The 21,719-nt window shown below is 43.9% G+C and overlaps 1 protein-coding gene across 1 annotated transcript in view; it reads right to left on the reverse strand.

Annotated features, from left to right (window-relative positions):
• Positions 1-5,395: 5,395 nt before the first annotated feature.
• The window catches only part of SIAH2 (siah E3 ubiquitin protein ligase 2), a 39,815-nt gene continuing 23,491 nt past the window's right edge, over positions 5,396-21,719 (reverse strand). Inside the window, exon 2 of the mRNA XM_084847286.1 lies at positions 5,396-7,674. Coding sequence (XP_084703412.1) covers positions 7,117-7,674 — 558 coding nt within the window. The 3' untranslated portion in view covers positions 5,396-7,116. The remainder of the gene's footprint in view (positions 7,675-21,719) is intronic.

The following is a 21,719-nucleotide window of genomic DNA, read 5'->3' on the forward strand; positions in this document are numbered from 1 at the left end:
AACCTAGACAGTGTAGTAAGAAGCAGAGACATCACCTTGCCGACAAAGGGTCATATAATCAAAGCTATGGTTTTCCCAGTAGTAATGTATGGCTGTGAGAGCTGGACTATAAGGAAGGCTGAGTGCCGAAGAATTGATGCTTTCGAACTGTGGTGCTGGAGAAGCCTCTTACGAGTCCCCTGGACTGCAAGGAGGTCAAATCAGTCCATCCTAAAGGAAATCAACCCTGAGTGCTCATTGGAAGGACAGATACTGAAGCTGAAGCTCAAATATTTTGGCCACCTAATGCGAAGAGAAAACTCCCTGGAAAAGACCCTGATGCTGGGAAAGATTGAAGGCAAAAGGAGAAGGGGACAGCAGAGGATGAGATGGCTAGATAGCATCACCGATGCAATGAATATGAACTTGAGCGCATTCCGGGAGAGAGCAGAGGACAGGAAGGCCTGGCGTGCTGTGGTCCATGGGGTGACGAAGAGTCGGACACGACTGAATGACTGAACAACAACAAAGCAAAGACCTTGAAGGAGATGAGCACAGAGAATAAATGAGCACATGCAAATCCCAAGCTACTGAGAGAGACTACAGCCGGGGACTTGGTGACATCATGTGCTTAACAGTTTTACTGTTGGATTACACCCAGATGAATTGCCCCAAAGCTTTCTACTCTGCCAGTGTTGTGTCAAGCTGGCTGTGTACTACAAAGCATGCATTGGCTGGCTGTGCCAAAGGAATTGCATTCCACAACTTGCCCATGTTATACAGTATATCAAGGGATAGTCTCAGAACCAAAAGAAGGCTTACTTCTCTAAAGGTTTAAATCAGGCACAGCTGCTGCAACATTCAGAAACTCATGCTATGCTCAGACCAGCTTGTCAACTACCTGTTTCTGCGTCTTCCAGCAAGAAGTGCTTTCAACTCTGTTGTGTACAGGCAAGAATAATATATCTAGAGATTGCAAAGTTATTGTGGATAACAAAATATTCCATAATTGTTGTTCACTTCTGCTACAAACTAAAACACAAGGAGGAATGGGTTTGAAGCTCAACCTTAAATCAGGAGATCTGTTCTGTACAGGGACATTCTTAAATTCCTGGGACTGTATTGCTGAAGTATATGCATGCATACTGAACACTGTACAATGTTCCGTATACTTAATGGATAAAATAGCAGTTATGGGAACTCTGGGGGAAAGTGATCATGTTCTACTTGAGTTCTTGGTTCTAAAGGAAGCAAAAGCTGAGTGTAGCCAAACGCGTACCCTGGATTTTAGGAAAGCTGATTTTAATGAACTCAGAACAATGATAAGTAAGATCCCATGGCAAGCGACTCTAATGAGAAAAGGAGTCCAAGATGGGTGGGAGTTTTAAAAAATGGAAATTCTAAAGGCACAATTACAAACAATTCCAACAAGAAAAAAAGGTGGGGGAGAATAGAAGACAATGTAGCTTCACAAAAAGCTTAGAGATGACCTGAAAACAAAAAGGACACATACAGGAAGTGGAAGGAAGGCCAAGTAACAAAGGAAGAGTACAGGCAGGTAGCACAGAATTGCAGGGATGGTGTCAGGAAGGCTAAAGCTGAGAATGAGCTGAGGTTAGCAAGGGATGCTAAAAGCAACAAAAAGGCTTTCTTCAGATACATGCAGAGTAAAAGTAAGAGGAAAGAAATGGTGGTTCACCTATTAAATAAGGATGGCAAAATGATAACAGATGACAAAGAAAAGGCAGAAGTGCTCAATTCCTACTTTGGCTCAGTCTTCTCCCAAAAGAGGGTCTATGACCCCACTGGCAATGGTGAAGTACAGGCTGAAGGGGCAGGACTGCAGCTTGAGTTTGATAGGCATATGGTCAAAGAACACCTAATTACTTTGAATGAGTTCAAATCTCTGGGGCTAGATGAACTGCATCCTAGAGGAATAAAAGAACTGGCAGAAGAGCTCTCAGAACCATTGTCTATTATCTTTCAGAAATCATGGAGGACGGGTGAAGTGCCAGATGACTGGAGAAGGGCTAATGTCCCTATCTTCAAAAATGGCAAAAAGGAGGAACCTGGGAACTACAAATCAGTCAGTCTGACATCAGTCCCTGGGAAAATTCTGGAGCAGATTATAAAGCGATCAGTATGTAAGCACCTTGAAAACAATGCGGTGATTACTCGAAGCCAACATGGATTTGTCAAGGACAAATCCTGCCAGACTACACTGATCTCATTTTTTGATCAGGTAACCTCCCTTGTGGACCGTGGGAATGCTGTAGACATCATATACCTTGACTTCAGCAAAGCTGTCGACAAAGTGTCCCATGATATCCTGATGAGCAAACTAGCTCAAAGTGGGCTAGATGAAATAACTATCAGGTGGATCCAGAGTTGGCTACAGAATCGGACTCAGACAGTGCTTATCACTGGGATCTTGTCAAACTGGGAAGAGGTAATGAGCGGGATACCACAGGGCTCAGTCCTGGGCCCTGTGCTCGTCAACATCTTTATTAATGACTTGGATGAGGAGGTGCAGGGAATGCTGATCAAATTTGCAGATGACACAAAATTGGGCGGGATAGCTAATACCTTGGAAGACAGAAACACAATTCAAAGTGATCTTGATAGGCAGGAGCGCTGGGCAGAAAATAACACAGTGAAATTTAATAGGGATACATGCCAAGTTTTGCACCTAGGAAAAAGAAACCAAATGTACAGTTACAAGATGGGGGATACTTGACTCAACAATACTACAGGTGAGAAGGATCTTGGAACTGTTGTAGATCACAAGCTGAATATGAGCCAACAATGTGATGTGGCTGCAAAAAAGGCCAATGCTATTTTGGGCTGCATTAATAGAAGCATAGCTTCCAAATCCCGGGAAGTACTAGTGCCCCTCTACTCAGCACTGATTAGGCCTCATCTGGAGTACCGTATCCAGTTCTGGGCACCACACTTTAAGAAGGATGCAGACAAACTGGAGAGCGTTTAGAGGAGGGCAACAAAGATGATCAGGGGACTGGAAACAAAACCCTATGAGGCGACACTGAAAGACCTGGGCACGTTTAGCCTTGAGAAGACTGAGGGGAGATATGATTTCAAGTACTTGAAAGGTTGTCACAAAGAGGAAGGCCAGGATCTCTTCTCAATCACCCCAGAGTGCAGGACATGGAATAATGGGCTCAAGTTACAGGAAGCCAGATTCCGGCTGAACATCAGGAAAAGCTTCCTGACTGTTAGAGCAATATGACAATGGAACCAATTACTTAGGGAGGTGGTGAGCTCTCCCACACTGAAGGCATTCAAGATGAAGCTGGATAACCATCCACCAGGGATGCTTTGACTTGGATTCCTGCATTGAGCAGGGGGTTGGACTTGATGGTCTTGTAGGCTCTCCCAACCCTACTATCCTATGATTCTATGAATACTATAAAATGCCATATAAATACTTATTGTTATTGTACAAGGATAAGATTTTTCTAGGAGCTTCAGTCTGTGCTAGAGCATTAGCCTGGCATAGCCATCTCAAGAGAATTTGTTTCAGGTTAACTCTCTTAAGGCGTTAATCTAATTTCTACAAGTATCGAATACCTGATTCTACTGTCTTAATGGATTACTGAGGCTTGTAATGCCTTGCTGTGTGTTTCTGTGTATCAGAAACAAAGGCAGCAGTAAGTAAAAAGGTGGCACAGGCATCAATGGGACAATAACTACTATTGTTGTTCAGCAGGTCATAGCACAGAAGGCATGTTTAAGGCCTGGAAACACTAATGCTGCAGTATTAACGAAGCTAAATAGGTACAGTGAGCCTGATTATCAGCAATCTGGGTAGGAGATCATAGGGAATCCCTTAGAAGAGCAGGATATGCATACAATAAAATTAATTTTTAAAAACACAAAAGGGATAACAGACATGTTGAATTTATGCTGGCAATGAGTTTGGGGCTTCTGCACAAAGTAATTAAAATAAAGGCATTTCAGCAGAGAGCTATTTGCACAAGGTCATTTAACTCTAATAGTCTCATAGTTGGTGCTGGTGGGCAACTGGCCATGACTAAAACTGCAGATGTGAAATTTATGGAGGCGAATGAGTCAGGCATAGCCAGAGTAGGAAAGAGGAAAAATAGACCACCTGACTCTCACAGGAAATAAGTTAATGACAAGAGTTTGCTTTTGAAAAGTCACATTTTCTTCAATGACAAGATTGTGAGGAGGAGGAATTTTAAAGTGCATTAGAAGTGGAAATACAGTAGAACATGTGAGAAACCAAGCTATTCAGAACCTACATTTACAGGCTTTGGGATTCTTAGTCTAAAGAGGTGAGGTGGTAAGAAAAAGTAGTGGGGCGGTAAGAAAGCAAGAAGTAGACCAGAGGTAGTTAAAGAAATCTTTCATCCACTTTCCACTTGCCAATAGCGTGAGGTCCATCAATGTCAGAAAATAGAAGTCCTTCCTCCATAGCAAAGGACTGTATGAGAAGGAAAACAAATAAAAATAAAACCCAAATAATTATTTTGCATAATTCTGGCTGAGAGAGAGCGAGAGAGAGAGAGAGAGAAGCCAGCCTATTGCCCACCTGGTGAGTTCACAGCATAAACAAGATTCCAACCAGACACCTTCCCGATTTGTAGCTCACTCTCTTAGCCACTTTGCTATACCAGCTCTTTATGGCTATTTGAGGAAACTCAATCAACACTGTAAGGAGGGAAGGAGAGAAGAGAATTTCCATGCACACATGGGAGACTGAACAGTGTTGTGCTGCCCTCAGATCACTTGCTCTTCAGAGCAGCTATAAAACTCTACTAGGATAGATCAGAGGAAGAGGCCTGGTGCAAGGGAAGCTGATGTGCTTTCCTATGACTGCATATGAAAAGATACAGTCAGGGAGATAGTGAACAAATGAAGCAGCCTTATACAGAACTAGATCGTTGGCCTATGTAGGCCAGTATTGTCCAGTGGAGGCTGGTGGCTCTGATGTTGGGGCGGTGAATTCGCTGTGGGTTTCAGTCAGAACTCTAAAGGAGCTATCCAAGGTGCTTCGCAAAGCAGTTCTGACTGAAATCCCTGAGCGGCTTCACCACCCCACTGACAATGGAGCCACCAGCCCCCACTGGTATTATCTACTTTGGCAGTAGATCTCCAAAGCCCAGGTGAGATTCTTTTCAAACTGGAGATACCATGGATGAACCTAGCCCACGGATGGGGAACATGCTGGACTGCAACTCCCATCATCCTTCACTAATGGATATGCTGGCTAGGGCTGATGGGAGTTGCAGTCCAGCAACATCTGGAGGGCCACACATCCCCACCCCTGACCTAGACCCTTATGATTTGCATTCATCTATTTCTGGGATGCAGTTATGTTACCAACATATAACTGGTGTGCGGTTGTTTTTCTAATCAGCTGAGGAGCCCACATAAGTTATTTTTGCAAAATATTTATTTAGAAAACTAGAGTAAATATGGCAACAACAAAACAAACTTAAATAGCAGGAGACAAGACAACCACCATATCGCTTTCCCTTGCGTTATTCTAAGTCAGTCTTTACAACGTTAATGTCAAGTATGTTAAGTATGCCTTCCCAAAGGGGGAAGCCACATGTAAACAACCCAGATATATTTATAGATGGGGCCTGCTCAAATACATTGCGGGTTTTGTCATCCAGTTACTAAGCAGCAAACTGAGCAAAGTGTTGAGCCCCTTCAGCTCTTGCTAAAATGGATGGATGCTGAAGAGGGTCAAACTCTTTGCAGGTATACAGAACTCTTTTCTGTAGCAGAGCAAACATATCTGTTTAACAGAACCACAGAAGCAAGAGCAACCATTTGACAAAATACCTTCTGTTCCTCTTTATCATACTGTGAAACTATGTAATTGTTAACTCTCCAAAGACCCGTGTAAGTGTTATGTCTCAAAAGCCTAAAAAAATTAAGCAAATACAACCCCAGTTGTCTCATCTATATCAGGAGTGGGCAACCTGTGGCCCTCTGGTTGTTTTGACCTATAACTCCCATCATCCCTCAGCATTGGCTATATTGGCTAGGGCTGACGAGAGTTGTAGGCCAAAAATCTGAAGGGACACAAGTTGCTCATTCCTGGTCTGTATTTTCCTCTTTGTTTTGTTGTGTTACAAGGCCAGTCATAGAGATCACCAAGCACCCTTTTTTTCTTTTTCATTTTTTTTTTTACCTCAGAAGCAGTTTAAGCAGGTTTGCCTCCCAACACTGCAGAAGTAGCTGGGAGAGTTCTGAGGTAGTAGAAATGGAGTGTGCCGCTTCAGGCTGCAGGTGAAAGATCAAATTTTTGAAAGGTCCCTCACATTAAAATAAAAATCCTATAAGAAGGAAGATTACTACAGCAGGGAGGACATGTAGCTAGAACTGCTCTATCTGATGTGCCATGTTTCTACTTGTAGGGAGGTATGGGTTTTGCTTTTCAAAATATGGTGTGCTCCCCAGTTGCAGTCTCAAGGAGTACAGTCCATTTGAACACCCATGGACTTGAGCACCTCATTCTTCCAAATGTGTACACTGCCTCTTTTAGCACAAGAGATCCATCTCTGATGTAAACCCCACCCCTTCTCTTCCAATTCCATATGTGTAAGAAAACTTTGCTTTTCAAGAAAACAGAATTGCTTCCCCCTCTAAAAACACATCCAATGGTATATCTTAAAATATAACCCTTCTCTTTCTTTCAGATTAATAGGACTAACTCATCTTGCATTAGTTTAATTGTCCTGTTAATCATGGTTTTAAAATCCCCAAAAGGTGGGGATGGGGGCAGGGGCGGGGAGAATTACAAAATGGTCGGCTAAGTAAGAATTGTATTACTTATGAAAGCGCAAGTCCTATTTGGGTGTCCCTCCTCATGCAATTAAAATCACACAGAGTTCCACATCATGGAGGGAACCTAGGGCAGGTTCCCCTCTACAGACATGCCACCCCAAAGCGTGGATGGTGGGGCCATTATGGCACAGGTGGACATGACCCTGCTCTCCCCTCATGTGATGGTTAACTGTGTGAGAGGGAACAGCCAAACAGGGTTATGGTTGAATACCATCTTTAAAAATAAATAAATCAGTAAAACATAAAAGCACTATGCCCAGACAAGCATGTGGTCTCACTAGTTACACAGAAATATCACGGACAACACGTAGAAATAGTCACATTGATTCCAAGGTTCCCATTGTCTGCAAAAAGGTGTGCTATGGCAGTGTCGAAAACAAGACAATCACTGTTCATGATGGCTGCTGCCACACCATCATGGATGGAGCGCGGGGTGGCTTCCCAAGTCAGCCTCCGCCGGTTGCCGTTCAATTCGAGTCTGTACGCAAAGTTCTCTGCTTGTTTGCGGGTGCCAATGAGCAAGACGATGGCAAAGAACTGCTGATGGCCCTCGTACTTCTCCTGCTTCTCTAAAACCAGCATGAAGTGATGGCCGAAGCAAGACTGCATCATCACCCAGTCGACAGCCCCCGGCAAGTTAATGTCTGTGGCGAGGAAGACAATGTCTTCTCCTTGAAGGGTGGTGATGCTCTTGTGGGCGTGCATGAGGTGAGACATGACTGCTTCCAATGAGCCCTGCCATTTGCAGGAGGCACCAGGGCACGGGCAGGAGTAAGGACGGTATTCGCAAATGTCTTCATGGTCGGGCTTTTCTGTATGATGGAGTGTCAGGGAACAGCCTGTGGTGGCATACTGAAAGAGGACAACAAGAAAGTACGGTTATGAAATAAAGATGCTGGGTTATTACTTGATTTACACTGTGTTTAAACACCGAAACGGAGGAGGCTGCTTTATACCAGCTCAGACTATCTGCCTGTATTTATTTATTACATTTCTATACTCCCCAATAGCTGATGCCCAGGACTGTCTACTCTTGATCTTCTCCAGGGTCTTAGACACACCTCTTTCCTATTACCTACTACCTCTCCCTTCAACTCAGGGGAGCAGAACCTTGGTCCAGGGTCCCAATTCAGCCTCTGGGGTTGTCAGATGGCCAGGCCCTCATCTCCTGGCCCCACCCCCTTTCCACTGACCACTGGTTGTTTGGTGTTTTCCTGACTTTTCTGTAGTGTATTCCCCATTCTAAAAGGCTGAAATGCTTCTCCTAAGGCTGAGTTTGTGGCGGTAAGAGCTTGAAGCTCTTGAAAATGGTTCTAAGATGCATCACTTCCCATAACTATAGAACTTCCTGCTATTAGAGGTCTGCCCACATCTGATCGCCAACCCCATCCAGAAGCAATGCAAGAACAACCTGTTTAGTCTCGCTTTTGAGAGCCAGGGAAGCTAAAGTGCACGTGTAGCTACATAACCTCAACCTCAGGTGCCTTTTTTTGAGGATAAGGAAGGAATGGGTGCGGGTTATTTCACACGTAAGAAAAGCTAGCAGCCAAGTGCACATAAGCCACTACACACTGTAAGAAGGAACAATCATTCATAATAATTTTCTTTTTCATCCACTTAAGAATCCGGAATATCAGTAGAGATTGTTAGAGGAACGGCTTCAAATGCAATCAGCATTTGAAGCCTATCCAGATTTAAAAGGCATGCAAGCACTGATTTTACTGAAATGCAAATCAGAAGCTGCGAGTTCTCATTCAGACAGCCTTTCAAATGCATCCACGAGTTATTAGCAAATAAAAAAGGCGTAACAGACGAATTCTGCTCATGTATACCTGGGTTACTCATTTGTGGCCTAATCTAAAAAAACCAACCCTCAGTCTTTAAAAAGCCTCTAATTGGTCTCTCAGAGGAAATTCCTACCATGTGACAAACCCAGTGGTTATTTACAAGCCTGTGTTCATTTTCTTTTCTTCTTTTTCTTTTAAAAGATGTCTATGTCACTTTCTTGTTCTCACTGCTTTTGGAAAAGATGCTATAGCTACAAGCCCCAGAAGCCTGACCATCCCTTTCTTATCAAATTACACATCAGAATTTACTTCCAATACTGAAATCCAGCTGTTGTCCTTGAATTCGTGTAGCACAGCCTTCCCCAACCTGGGTGCGCTCCAGATGTATTTGACTACACCATCCCCCAATGGGGATAATGGGAATTGTAGTCTGACACAGGTGGAGGGCACCAGGTTGGGGAAGGCCAGTGCAGCACCTGGGAAAGAGCCAAGGGAGGACATGAAGCTGCTGTAGAAAATCAAATACTTGTGCAGTCAGAACATGCCCCCTAATAGCAAACTCAAAAGCATGTAAAATCTCTAAAGCACCACACACATGCTAAGTAGTGTTATGATGATGGCTGAGTAAAATAGGAAAATGTTCCCTACAGAGACAGAACTACAGGTTCAGAGCCAGAATGGGTGCTGTTGCTAAAGCCAGCAGCCACGTATCTCATTTCTTCTCTCCTTTGTTATGTCCAGCAGAATTTACCCACATCCAGATGTCACAACATTCTACCTCTCCCTGCACCGCTGCCCCCTTAGGTTCCCCCTACCCTTCCCTGCTTCAAAGCACTATGACAAAGGGCAATTGCAAATGGTGCAATCCTACGCATATTTACTCAGAGTTAAGTCCCCCTGTGTTTGATGGGCTTGCAGCCTAAACATAGCAAAGGCCAAAATTTTGCAACCATAATAAAACTCAGAAATTTATTTTCCTGATCTTCATCATTCGGTGCCCCTCCCATCATCAAGTACAGCCCCCCCCCACACACACTTTGATAATGCAGAACAAGCACTTCCTTACCTTGTAATTGTGGGAGGTCATTATTTCTATTTCACAGGTGGGGGAAACTTAAGGCAGAGGCAGCAGAAATTTGAACCCAGGCCATCCAGGCTCAAACCCAATCTTCCCATCCCCCTGGACACCACTATTTCCTACAGCAGAATTAGCATGATACTGAAATACCATCCAAAAACAGACTTCCCTCTCCAGTTTCACTTACACTATCATCTCATTAAATGGTATGTTTCCATGCCCCTATCCCACATCAGCCAATGACATGGAGCAGGTAGCAGGGAAGATACAATGGAATGACGTCACAATACAAAATATATAGAAACATAAGAAATTGCTGTATACCAGGTCAGACTATTGGTCTGTGTAGGCCAGTCCTGTCTGCTCATGGGGTCTCCAGCATGGTGCCCACAGGCATCAATGTGCCTGCAAACACCTCTCTTGACACCCGCCAGGTTCCCCGTCCCTCCTGATTTTTTCTTTTATTTCTTGAGATTTTTTTAAAATAAATTATCTTAGAGACTGGGATGTTGCAAAACAAAGTGCCACCCTCCAATGCCATCATTATTTGGGCTGAAAAGAGAAGTTCTGCATTTTAGAGCTCAGACCCCACCTCTGCCTTGTACTTAAGCTCTTGGGAAAGTGACTGTTCTTTTAGACTGGGTTCGCACAACACGCTAACCCACACTCAGTGGTTGAATGTGAGCGGTTGTTGAACCATGGGTTAGCATGTTGTCTGAACCCAGCACATTTTCCACAGGATGGCTTGCTAACCATACAGAGTGGCTTATTTTGCTCAGACAAGCCACCTTGAGAACCCATGGTTTGTTGTTGGGTTGTTCAGGGTGGTTAACAAGCCACACTACATAGTTAACAAGCCACCTTGTGGAAAATATCCTGGATTCAGACAAAATGCTAACCCATGGTTCAACAACAAACCACACTCAACCACTGAGCATGTTGTGTGAACAGCCCCTTAGTCTCACCAGTTTGCCTTCTGCAAAATGAGTGACTTGTGAATGGCCATGGCAGTCATTTTATGAATAGGCAAATCCCACCCTCATGGCAGCCATTTTTGTGAGAGTGCCCTCAACACTCCCTCAAAATTCTAAATGTGCCCACCAGCCTGAAAAGGTTGGGGACCCTGGTCTACTCTGACTGACAGCAGCCTTTTCTATCACCTGCTACTTGATCCTTTTAATTAGAGATGCCATGGATCTTCCATGAACTTCAGAGCGGCAAAGCATGCACTCAGTCACACTGAGTACAGTCCCTCCAGAAGTCTAGGTACATGTTACAAAGAGGAAGAATGGGGGACAAGGATGTTGATTTGGGCAAGAGGCTCATGCTGTGCATGCCATGGTGTATCTGGTCCAAAATGAGAATTCAGTTTAGAAACTTCCTGCTGATAAAGGGAGCAATATTGGCTGATGTGCGATTCTATGAAACTTTAATTGTTTTGTAATTCAAAGTAAGTGGCAGTTTGAAGACTCCATTTGTTTTATGGCAAACACTTAAAGCAGCAGTTCCAATAGAAGACTCATTCTGTTTCTCAGGCTAGGGTGACTGCCAGGACTTCACTCCCCAAGCAATTCAACTACAGCCATGCACTTCACACAAACGCTCCAAAATGTCATTAAGTTTTAACAATTACTCAGAAATGTTCACAAGGTCCAATGCGCAGCACATTCCACCTAAATTCAGATTTAAAGACCTCACTCACAGGAAGACCCCACATATGCACTGTATTCATTATATATTTTAAAAAGCCAAGGAAAGTGTTGAATCTCTTTCTGCATGTTTTTTTTTTAAAGGAGATTTTAATTTTGCTTCTTCTTCTTCTAAAAGTTAAACATCACTTACTGGTTTAAATATTCACACTAAAAATTATTTTAAACTATTTCTCCAAATGCACAAAGTAAATCATCATTCCCTCTATTTGCAATGTTGAGGTTGTGTGTGCGGTTGTTTACGTAATCAACATGGAACCACCCACACGTAAAAGTGAAGAACCAGCAAGCTTGGGGAAACCCCAAGGTTTGCAGAAGTCCAAAAATATATTTAGGAAGAAACCCTATGAAGAGGTGGGGGGACCGATCAAAACCCCCCAATGAGAACTGAGCACACTTAGTGGCCATTAAATTCTGGCTAACCATTGGTTGGGGGCTGGGGGGCTGGAAAACTGGGGAAGGGGAATGGAACGGAGCATCTGGAATCCTGCCCAGCAGCACTCCACACTCCAACATCTGTTTTCAGGTCCCCCTTGTATTTTATATAGATACACTGGGGCTGGTCACACAACGCGCTAACCCACACTCAGTAGTTGAGTGTGGGTTGTTCTTGAACTGTGGGTTGTTTGTTGAACTGTGGGTTAGCGGGTTGCCTGAACCCAGAACATGTTCTTCAGGGTGGCTTATTAACCAGGCAGGGTAACTTGTTAACCACTCCGAACAACCCAACAACAAACCATGGGTTATCAAGGTGGCTTGTTGGAGAAAAATCAACCAGACTGCATGGTTAACAAGCCATCCTGCAGAAAATGTCCTGGTTTTAGACAATACGCTAACCAACAGTTCAACAAACAACCTTATGTTAGCCACTTTTAAATTTTGTTTGCCCAGAGACTTTGCCACGCAATAACCTTATTTCTGGATTGTAAGCTCCTCGGGACAAGTAGCCTGCCCTCCTGTACTATGTGTCAAGGACTTACTCTAAAGCCCTGCACAAGGAGAAAGTCACAGTTCTTCTACAGAGCAATCCTACCCTCTCCTAACCCCTCCCAGCTGTCTGGGAGGGGTCAGGATGGAGAGGAGATCTCCTCCACCAGTCTATCCCAGGGCTCCCATTTACAGTCGTGGGAAGTTCTGCGGGTGTGGATCTACTGGCGGCAGTGTTCGCAGCAGGGTATTCTAGGGGCAGGTCTGAGCCAGCTCTGGACCCACTGGATCCAAAGCTGGTCTGTTCCCTGAGAAGGGTCTGGATCAGGCCCGTCAGCTATGCCAGCTTGGAGTTGGTGTAGCTACTTAGTGGTGAGAATGTTTTGTTTTGTTTTAATAGATCCATTGGGATGAAAAGCACATCAAAGCCCCCTCCCCCCACCTCTTCCCCTGGCCAGCATGAGCTGGAAAAGCTTTGGAAGGGGTGGAAGTTCCTATACTTCACTGCTCCTCTCCCAACCCCACTTCAGATTGCACTGTTAGTCTGTCATCCATCTGCAATATAGGGGTAATAATACTGGCTTACCTTACAGGGTTGTTGGAAGGATTACAATGTGGTGAAGCAGTTTGAGCACTTGGATACATTCAGTATTGCCACTATTATTCCTGTACCCGATTATGTATGTTCCATTCTTTCTAGCCCAGTAGGCATCATTCCATCTTGCACTGAGACATGACACAGTAATTGCACCAAAGCATATCCTGTTGTGCTGTGCCAGCTAAGCTGCATTAGTAATCGTGCCTCGTAAAAATCCATCCATTTTGCTGAGGTTGCGAAGGATAGCTTTACAAAACTTCACGCAAAAGCGACACCTACTTTTAACAGGAAGATGAGACGCATTTTTGCCGCTTGCCCATTTTTTCTGAAATGTCCAGTACTGCACTGACAACAGGCTCTCGTCAAAAGAGGTAAAGCTGCTCCTTTCCATTCATGTCAGCCTGGAGCTACATTCCAGTTTCGAACAAGGTGAGCAGATGGGGCCTTTTACTGAAGTGACCCTGTAACCCTTGGTAAAGTGTGGAAAGGACTGGAAAATTGGCCACTCCGAAAACAAATCACATAGCTCTCGTGCATCAGCAGTAAGCAGCTCTTTGGGGAGCGGCAGCATTGTTCGCTGCACAGAAGAACCCAAAGCTGCGCAGCGCCAAAGGTTCACATGAGCCCATAAAGCTGGCACTGGGGTTTATTTACAATATTTATATACCGCTCCACATCAAAAGATTTCAAAGTGGTGAACATTAAGGATAAAAGAATAAAACACCATGTTAAAACAATTAAAATATTTCAAAAGAGACAAGTTCTGATAAAGCTGAATTTAATAAACCTCGGCTGATCACTCACGGAAGGCTTCCAGGAGGCGCTGGAAGGAACACAATGTTGGCGCCTACCTGACCTCCAAAGGCAGGGAGTTCCACAGGAAGGGGGCCACCACACTGAAGGCTCTTTTCCTGGTGGACCCAGCTGGGCCATGGTCCATGTGGAACCACCAGGGACATGCCCTCTAAAGACCTCAGTGACCAGGCAGGTTGGTAAGGAAGAAGGCACTCTCTCAGGTATCCTGGTCCCAAGTTGTTTAGGGCTTTGTACACTAGTACAAATACCTTAAACCTGGCCCGATAGTGAACAGGCAGCCAGTGCTGTTCCCTCTGCAAAACAGTTGCATGCTGAGAAGGGGCAGCTCCTGACACTCAAATTCATAAGAGTATTCTGGATGATATACAAGTCATAAGTAGAAAAAAAAAAGAGAAGATACAAAATGTTAAAAGAGGAGGAAAACAGAAGATGTCTGTAAACTATGAGATTGTAGGGGTTAGATTATTATTGCCATGTATGAAGTGAAATTAGTACGTTTCTAGACCTTATGGTTGCAGGCAGGGAAAAATACTTAGCATTGGCATAACACATGTGAAACAGACAGAAATTGCTCCTAGAACAGGCTTCTGCACCTCTTCATACTTTTGGTCCCTCATCCAGCGCCTTTACAGCTTCTTCTGCCCTACACCTCCCTCTCATTCCGTTCCCTTTGGAATGAAAAAGAAAAGAGGGGAAGGGAGAAACCAAACTATGCAAATTATGTGTTTTAAGAAAAGTTACTGATGAATAATGCATTGAAAGCACGTTTTCCTTTTCCTTGGAATGTAATTCTTTTGGCACAGGGGCGGACACAGCCTGGATTACATGTCTTACCCAACACCATATATCAACAGTTTAAGAAATTCTCTTATAAGCTGGCAAGAGAGCTTTGTGTGTCTATCTCTGAAACTGCCCGAAGTTACAGAGGCTGGCCTTGCACAGAACCCGGCAGGTACTGCAGACAATATATATGAACTTAGATGCAGGCACAGCAAACTGCAGCGGCCCAACCCTCCAGATGATTATGTCAACAGAAACTTTCTGTATTGTAACAGGCTGCAGTTAATAAGACAGAACTGAACTGACCTCTTTTGATGTCACTTTTATCAGTTCATCCTTGCAGCCAGCAACCACGGTGGTGATTATTACATGACTCATCTTCTAGAAAGGATGATTCCTAGAGAAACGTCTAGACAGATCCTCCCCTTGAGCAATAGCCCAGGATAAGTGATATTTTAGGTCAGATACCCAAGGATCAATTTGGATGTGTGGACTGGTGGTTTCTTGGGGGCTGGAGGGAGGCCGGCATGATAGATACGAGAATTGTTGCAGCTCTGTGTACCTTGCGGGGAAGTGGGGATAGCAACCACTAATAGCCTCTACCAATGGTCAGATGCACATGTGCGAACATCTATTTTAGGACATGACTGTGGGTGAGATTGGTCTGTTAGCAATTGACACATTGACACACACACACACACATATATATATATATATATATATATATATATATGGATGGGGCATACAGAATTTCATGGCATGCTCGCATCCACCACAACCATAAGATAAAGAAGGCAAGGTCTGAACTTGTGCCAGGACAGTTACAGAGATAGGAAGCACCCAAGTAGCAGGGCCCATACTTGTCCCATTTATGGTCAGATACTCCTAGTAAAAAAAAATGTGTGTCATGTGATGCTTTGCAGCCTGCCCCAGCCTGTTGCCCTCCAGAGGTGCTTCCAGACAAAGGGCTCCTTGTGCTACCAATTAGAGGGCATTGTGCAGCTTTCCTGTCTTTCCCTCCCTAACAGACTTTCTTTGTGAAGAAAAAAGATGGAAGAAGCACTGGGAAAACACAGGTGGTTTACAAATGGCAAGACGGCAATGTCTGGACCCCCTGTAAGATTCCAGGAATGAGGCAGGGCGAATTCATAATACAAGCCTTGTCTGGATGGGGTCCAGATGTACTGGAACACAACTTCCATCAGCCCCAGACAGCACAATGGTCACAGTGATGAGCACCTCAGAGGTGCTGAGGTGTGCACATCTTCCCAGACGCAGCAAACTATTCTGGGGTACACCTCTCAGACTGCAGGTACACTACTTAGCAGCGGACAAATGTCTTGACCCGGCCCTGATCCCACCAAAAATGCAGTGCCCCCTGTTTAAACAAGGCAATCTAAAATCTTGTACCTCCCAGGAATCACTCGCCCATTGGCAGCTCTGTTACACAAGCTGTATCTGAACCCCTGAAGGTGGAAAGCTCTAAAGTCTATTAACATTTTTGACCTACTCAGCCCCTTGGCTATTTTCAATTATTCCAAGTTTCACTCCGATATGCACTGTAAGTTCTCCCTCATCCACCCCAAATTGACACTAACTGCAGTATCAGCACTGGTACAGGTCAGCACATGCTGTGCTGGGCACACAGCTAATTGCTTGCCTATGTTATTACTTTCGCGTTTGTGAAATACCATTCCCTCACACTGCAAATTAGAGAGATATAAGCTCCAAAATGCAGAAGTTGTCTTCTGCAATTGGCTCAGTACTGTTAGCTTGTTTTCTGGAGGAAAAAGATATCAATGGCTACTAGCCTTGGGGGCTATGTGCTACCTCCAATGCCAGAAGCAGTGAGCCTACGTACACCAGTTGCTGGGGAACATGGGTGGGAGGGTGCTGTTGCACTCATGTCCTGCTTGTGGGTTTCCCATAGGCAGCTGGATGGCCACGTGTGAACAGAATGCTAGATTAGATGGACCCTTGGTCTGATCCAGTATGGCTCTTCTTTTGTGTTTATGTTCACATGCCAGAACTGTACCATGCACGCATGGGATTTGATTTGGGTGCAGGATTCAGTATCTTGAGATTCTCAACTAGAGAAAGTGAAAGAAACTTTCAAGGTTCTCTTCATTGCTAGGACTAGAACAGGGGTGTTGAACCTCTTTCAACCCGAGGGCCAAATTCAATTTCAGAGAAGCTCTGTGGAGCTGCATTCCAGTGGTGGGCATGGTCAAAGGCAAAAGGGGCAGGGCCAAAATATCAAACACACCAGCATATTTTAGCTTAAACCTCTTACTGCTAGTAACTAAGCTTTAGGAGAGGCATTTTGACCTTTTAGAGTGGGGGGAAAACACTGCACAAAAGCCACCAAATGATAAATGGGTGTGGGAAAGGAGGTGGCACCAGGGGAAGGGGGTATGACCATCTGGGGAACCCTGGAGGGCCATATTGGACCACCAGGGAAGCCGGATTTGGCCCCCAGGCCTGAGGTTCTTCACCCCTGGACTAAGTGTATTAAGTATGAGCAACAATGGCTTGTGAAATATCAGAAATCAGAGAGAAACTGGGCAGGCTTTGGTATCCCTGGCTAGTGGAAGGAGAATTGTGAAAAATGAAGAAATATATGCAGATTGTGCAAATTCGCAATATATTTGGGTTACTGAATCTATTTTCCTTGGTGAAGGCTTCTTTGATTTACAGCACAGAATATATATACCCTGCCAGCTTCTAACTACCACATTTGATTTAAAAAGAAAAAAAGGAAACTTCAAAAAAAGACAAGGCAAGTCAGAACAGTTTGAACACAGAAACCTGGTTCAGATGCCACATTCTGATGCTTCAACTTGTTCGAGGATGCTCCGTCCTCCCGTCTTCCCTATCTCCCTTTCTTGGGATGCCCCTACCATAGTTTGCCAAAATTAGGCAAACTGTGGTTAGGAATAACAGGGAGCTGGTATGAAAGGGGATTGCAAACCACAGTTTAGAGCCAATTCCTGGTTAACACTAAACACACCTTGCTCAAATTTGGACCTCACAGGAAAGTACACCAGGAAAAGGATGAGACGAGACAGGAGTGGAGAGTGTACGAGGTGTGTTCCTGATTCTCCAAATTGTGTCTGAAGGAATGGAATTTGACAGCTGAGCCGAGCCAAGGTGATTTCGCTTTAAAAATAAATTTGGAGAAGACATTATTCGATAAACACCACATACATGTTTATTTTAAAATTATTAAAGGGATTTCCTTCAACCCATGCCATTTGATTTCAATTATTAAGATGATTCATTTAGCTAGTGCAGTTAAGTATTATTAGTATCAGGTATTGTCTTTTAATATATTGTTTGTCTAGGTTTCTGTCTTTGTCATCTCATCTTGGCCATGTTCAGATGTCATGCTAAACCATAGTCTGACATTATGAGAACAAGGCACAGGAAGTCTTGGGGTTGTGTAATCTCCCTGCCCCCACACCGGGCATTTCCATGGAGAGGGAGTTTCGCTCCCAGTTTTATATTGACCACAGTTCACTGAGTTGTCCAAACCCAATAAACTGTGGTTAATCTTAATTTTGGTTACTGTAAACAAGCCAACTTCAGCCTGTGGTTTACAAAGCTGCCTTGCTTCGGCTAATTATAGTTAAGATTAACCACAGATTGCCTGAATGAAGCCATTGTGTTACCTGCAGGCTTCACCAACTCACATGCTCCAGATTAGTTGGACTACAACTCCCATAACCCCCAGCCATAATAGATGGCTTGGGGAGTATGGGGGTTGTAGTCCAACACATCTAGAGGGTGTCAGGATAGGGAAGGCTGTTGTTACAGTGTTGATTTGAATTTTGTTTTAGAGATTAGAAATAAGGTGTTTAAAAAACAAACATCAAAAGAAACAAGGATCAGCATGTAAAATATTCTACTTGGTGCCCCCTCTAACTAAAGAGAATTTTAAGTTAAAGCTAACAATAGATTGGAACCATCTGCACCTGGAGAACAATGCTGATAATCAGCAGATCTGCACAAGCTGTTGTTCAGACACTGAGTAAATGAAGAACAGAAAAGCTCAGAAAGAGGAGGGGAAAGACAAAGATGAGCACAAGGCACTCAAAAGTCAGTGGCATTTTTGCAGGATCAGCAGCAAGGAGAACAGATCCTGCACAACCATCATCCATACAAAGGAAGATCCAAGAGCAGAGTCATAGTTTGGAGAGGGTGAAGTTGAACAATCGAATGTAGTAGCAGAGGACCAAGTGAGCAGATAGGGCATTCAAAGAAGGGGATGGCAGGTAGAGGGGCGAAGGTGAAGTAGGAATGAAGCCAGGGGCAACGGGGTGGCCAGCACTCCTAATAAAGAGAACGGAGGCCTACGACCGACTGCAGCAGAGGAAGGAATGGCCTGGCACAGGAAGCTGGGTGTTGCTTGCTGCATACGGAAAAAGGCGCCTGGAGTTCCCACATTTATGGGGAGAAAGGTACAGCAGTATTCAGCTTACCCTTGGCCAGCAGAAGACTCTGTAGCCCAGCCTTCCCCAACCTGATGCACTTCAGATATGTTGGACTGTAACTCCCATGCTGGCTGGGGGATCATGTGAGTTGTAGTCAAACACATTTGGAGGGCATCTGGTTGGGGAAGGCTGATCTAACCACTACAAGGCTATGCTGACCCACCCATCACACACACAGGAGAGGATACAGTAGCCTGCATCCAACCTCAAATACACTGGAAGACTAAGGAATTGGCACCTTGATGCTCCCGGACCTATTTCAGTTAGAAGAAGCCAGAGCCATCAGTGCCGATGGTTTGTTTGCTTTTTCATTTGTATTTCCAGCTGCTTTTCAAAAAACAAAACCTGACTAATACAGAAGTAGTAGGACCGTTTCCTATCAGCACTGTGAGTTCATTCACATCTGAAGTTTTGCTCCCCAAACTACCAAAGATCTATCCCAGACTTCCCCAGCCTGACACCCTCCAGATGTGTTGGATTACAACTTCCATAACCCCATAGCTGCCTGGGGATTATGGAAGTTGTGGTCCAACACATCTGGAGGGTACCCACTTGGGACAGGCTAATCTGTCCTAAAGAGCCAAAAAAAACACTTCTGTAATTTAGAGCCCCAGGCCAGTTCACAAGCTATTCATGACATCCATCAACAACTAAAAATAGAACCAATTCCTGTCCCTCCTGGTCATATTTATCAGTAGCATTTGTAGAAAATCAAGTTTGATCCTCCCTCTTTTATCCTCCCTTTCAAGTCTTATTTGATCATTTACAAAGCAGCATAAAGCAGCTATGGATTCAGTCAGACAATGGATAGTCAGAGGCAGGAAAACAGTAAAAAGAGAGAGACTACAGGCCCATTTTAATTAATGTTACTTTAAGTTGAAGAACAAAAGGTGAACTAGTCTGGCGCTGATGCACTGATTTCATTAAGACCAACAAAGGAAAACTGCCGAATCAGATTAACGCAGTATGCTCTAATAAATTCAAAAATAAAGCTGGACTAGTAGTAACTGTGATTAAACACACACACCACGAAAGTAGTCTTTCTTTCTGCTATTTAAAGGATCCATCATTGATTGGTATTTTACTACCAGAACTTCCGGCTATGTTACAGCACTGTTCCAGGAGGCATTCCTTAATTGACCAGTTACGGGTTTTATTGGTATTGTGTTTTTAAACAAGCATAATTCTAATGTGTTGTTCTAATCTTTTTATTATTTTACTGTCTTATTTCTTGTGTTCACAACTCTGAAATCTGTTCTACATATGCAGTGGTATATAAATATTGTTAAATAAATAAATTAGGATGCTGAGGCAAAACCAACACACTTGTAAATGCTACTTGCCAAACGCCATATGAATCTCTTCCCCAAATATACCAAGCTGCCTAATATTGTTAGGTTTGCTTTTCCTCCTCTGGGTAGGCTGACCATATTTCCTTGAGACAAAAATGGGATATTGGGATGACAAAAACGGGACGGGGTTATGTAATATTCCATATTCGTGAAAAACCACAATATAACAAGACAACTGCAGCTTCCTTTGTGGTCTCTCAGGCTATAAGAGACCTAAAAAACAACCTAAACTCACTGCAAAAGAACATGGAAAGGGGCGCAAATGAATAACACAAATTTATTGCATATACACAAAAAAACCCACTCATAAATATGTATATATAAAATACTTATAAAATATCACATGAGCAGTAAACAAATCTGTATGGCATACCACACTGAACACTCTAATGCAGGACTGCAGTGGCCAGACTGCAAGAAATCATAAACATACACCAAAAAGAAAATAAAAGGGAATGAACACCCCGACTGCTATCATAAGCTGGTATATGCTAATGTCCCACCGGAGAGTTCTGCTGTAATAAAAAAATAGCTAACAGCCTGTTGAACCGAAATATGAGTCTGAAAAGTCCGAATCAAACTGAATGTAGGGCAGAAAGAATCTCTATGGGCGGAATGATGGTAGAAATAACAGTAAGACACACCCTCCTGGCTCCCACACGCTGAATGGGGCTTAGCGACTGCCTCTTGAATTCCCCGCCACTGCAAACAAGCAAGGGGGCGGCATCTGATCGTCGCCAGCTCAAGAAGCCTGGCCCTGACTGGATAAAGTAAATGGAACTTCCTCTTTCGTCACACTAGTAGTTTTACTGCATGCATTGATTAGCATAGAGTCTTATGATAAATGCATTAGTTTTTTACAAAAAATTAAAAACGGGACAAAATTGACATTCATATTAAAACGACGGGATGGTCGGGAAATATGAAAAAATGGTACGGTCCCGTTTAAAACAGTATGTATAGTTGGCCTACCTCTGGGTCAGTACTAAGGAGACATTGACACATCAAAGTTCCTGCTCTGTCCCTACCAATTCTCCAAGGCAGAATTATTTATTTTTGTTATTTGTCCCCTGCCTTCCCCCCCCCCAAATGGCACTCAACACTTGCAGTGTTGTTACAACCAGCTGTCACCAAGTTCACTGATAGACTCTGATGAAGAGCAACCACAGAGCCTTTTTACAGATGATGTACCGTCAAGGCTGACACACAAGCAATTTGCCCAAAGCCACAAAAGGAATGCATCGAAGAGAAGGGAACTGAATCCACGGATCCCAGAGCAATCTCCACTCTTCTCTACACCACGCTCCCTATCAATATAAAGAGGTTGGAGTAGCAGGGGAGGAAGAAGCCAGCTGAA

Source organism: Heloderma suspectum, chromosome 3 (genome assembly GCF_057233095.1).
Source record: "Heloderma suspectum isolate Gila_16-S chromosome 3, 16-S_ref, whole genome shotgun sequence".
In the NCBI taxonomy this organism is placed as follows: domain Eukaryota; kingdom Metazoa; phylum Chordata; class Lepidosauria; order Squamata; family Helodermatidae; genus Heloderma; species Heloderma suspectum.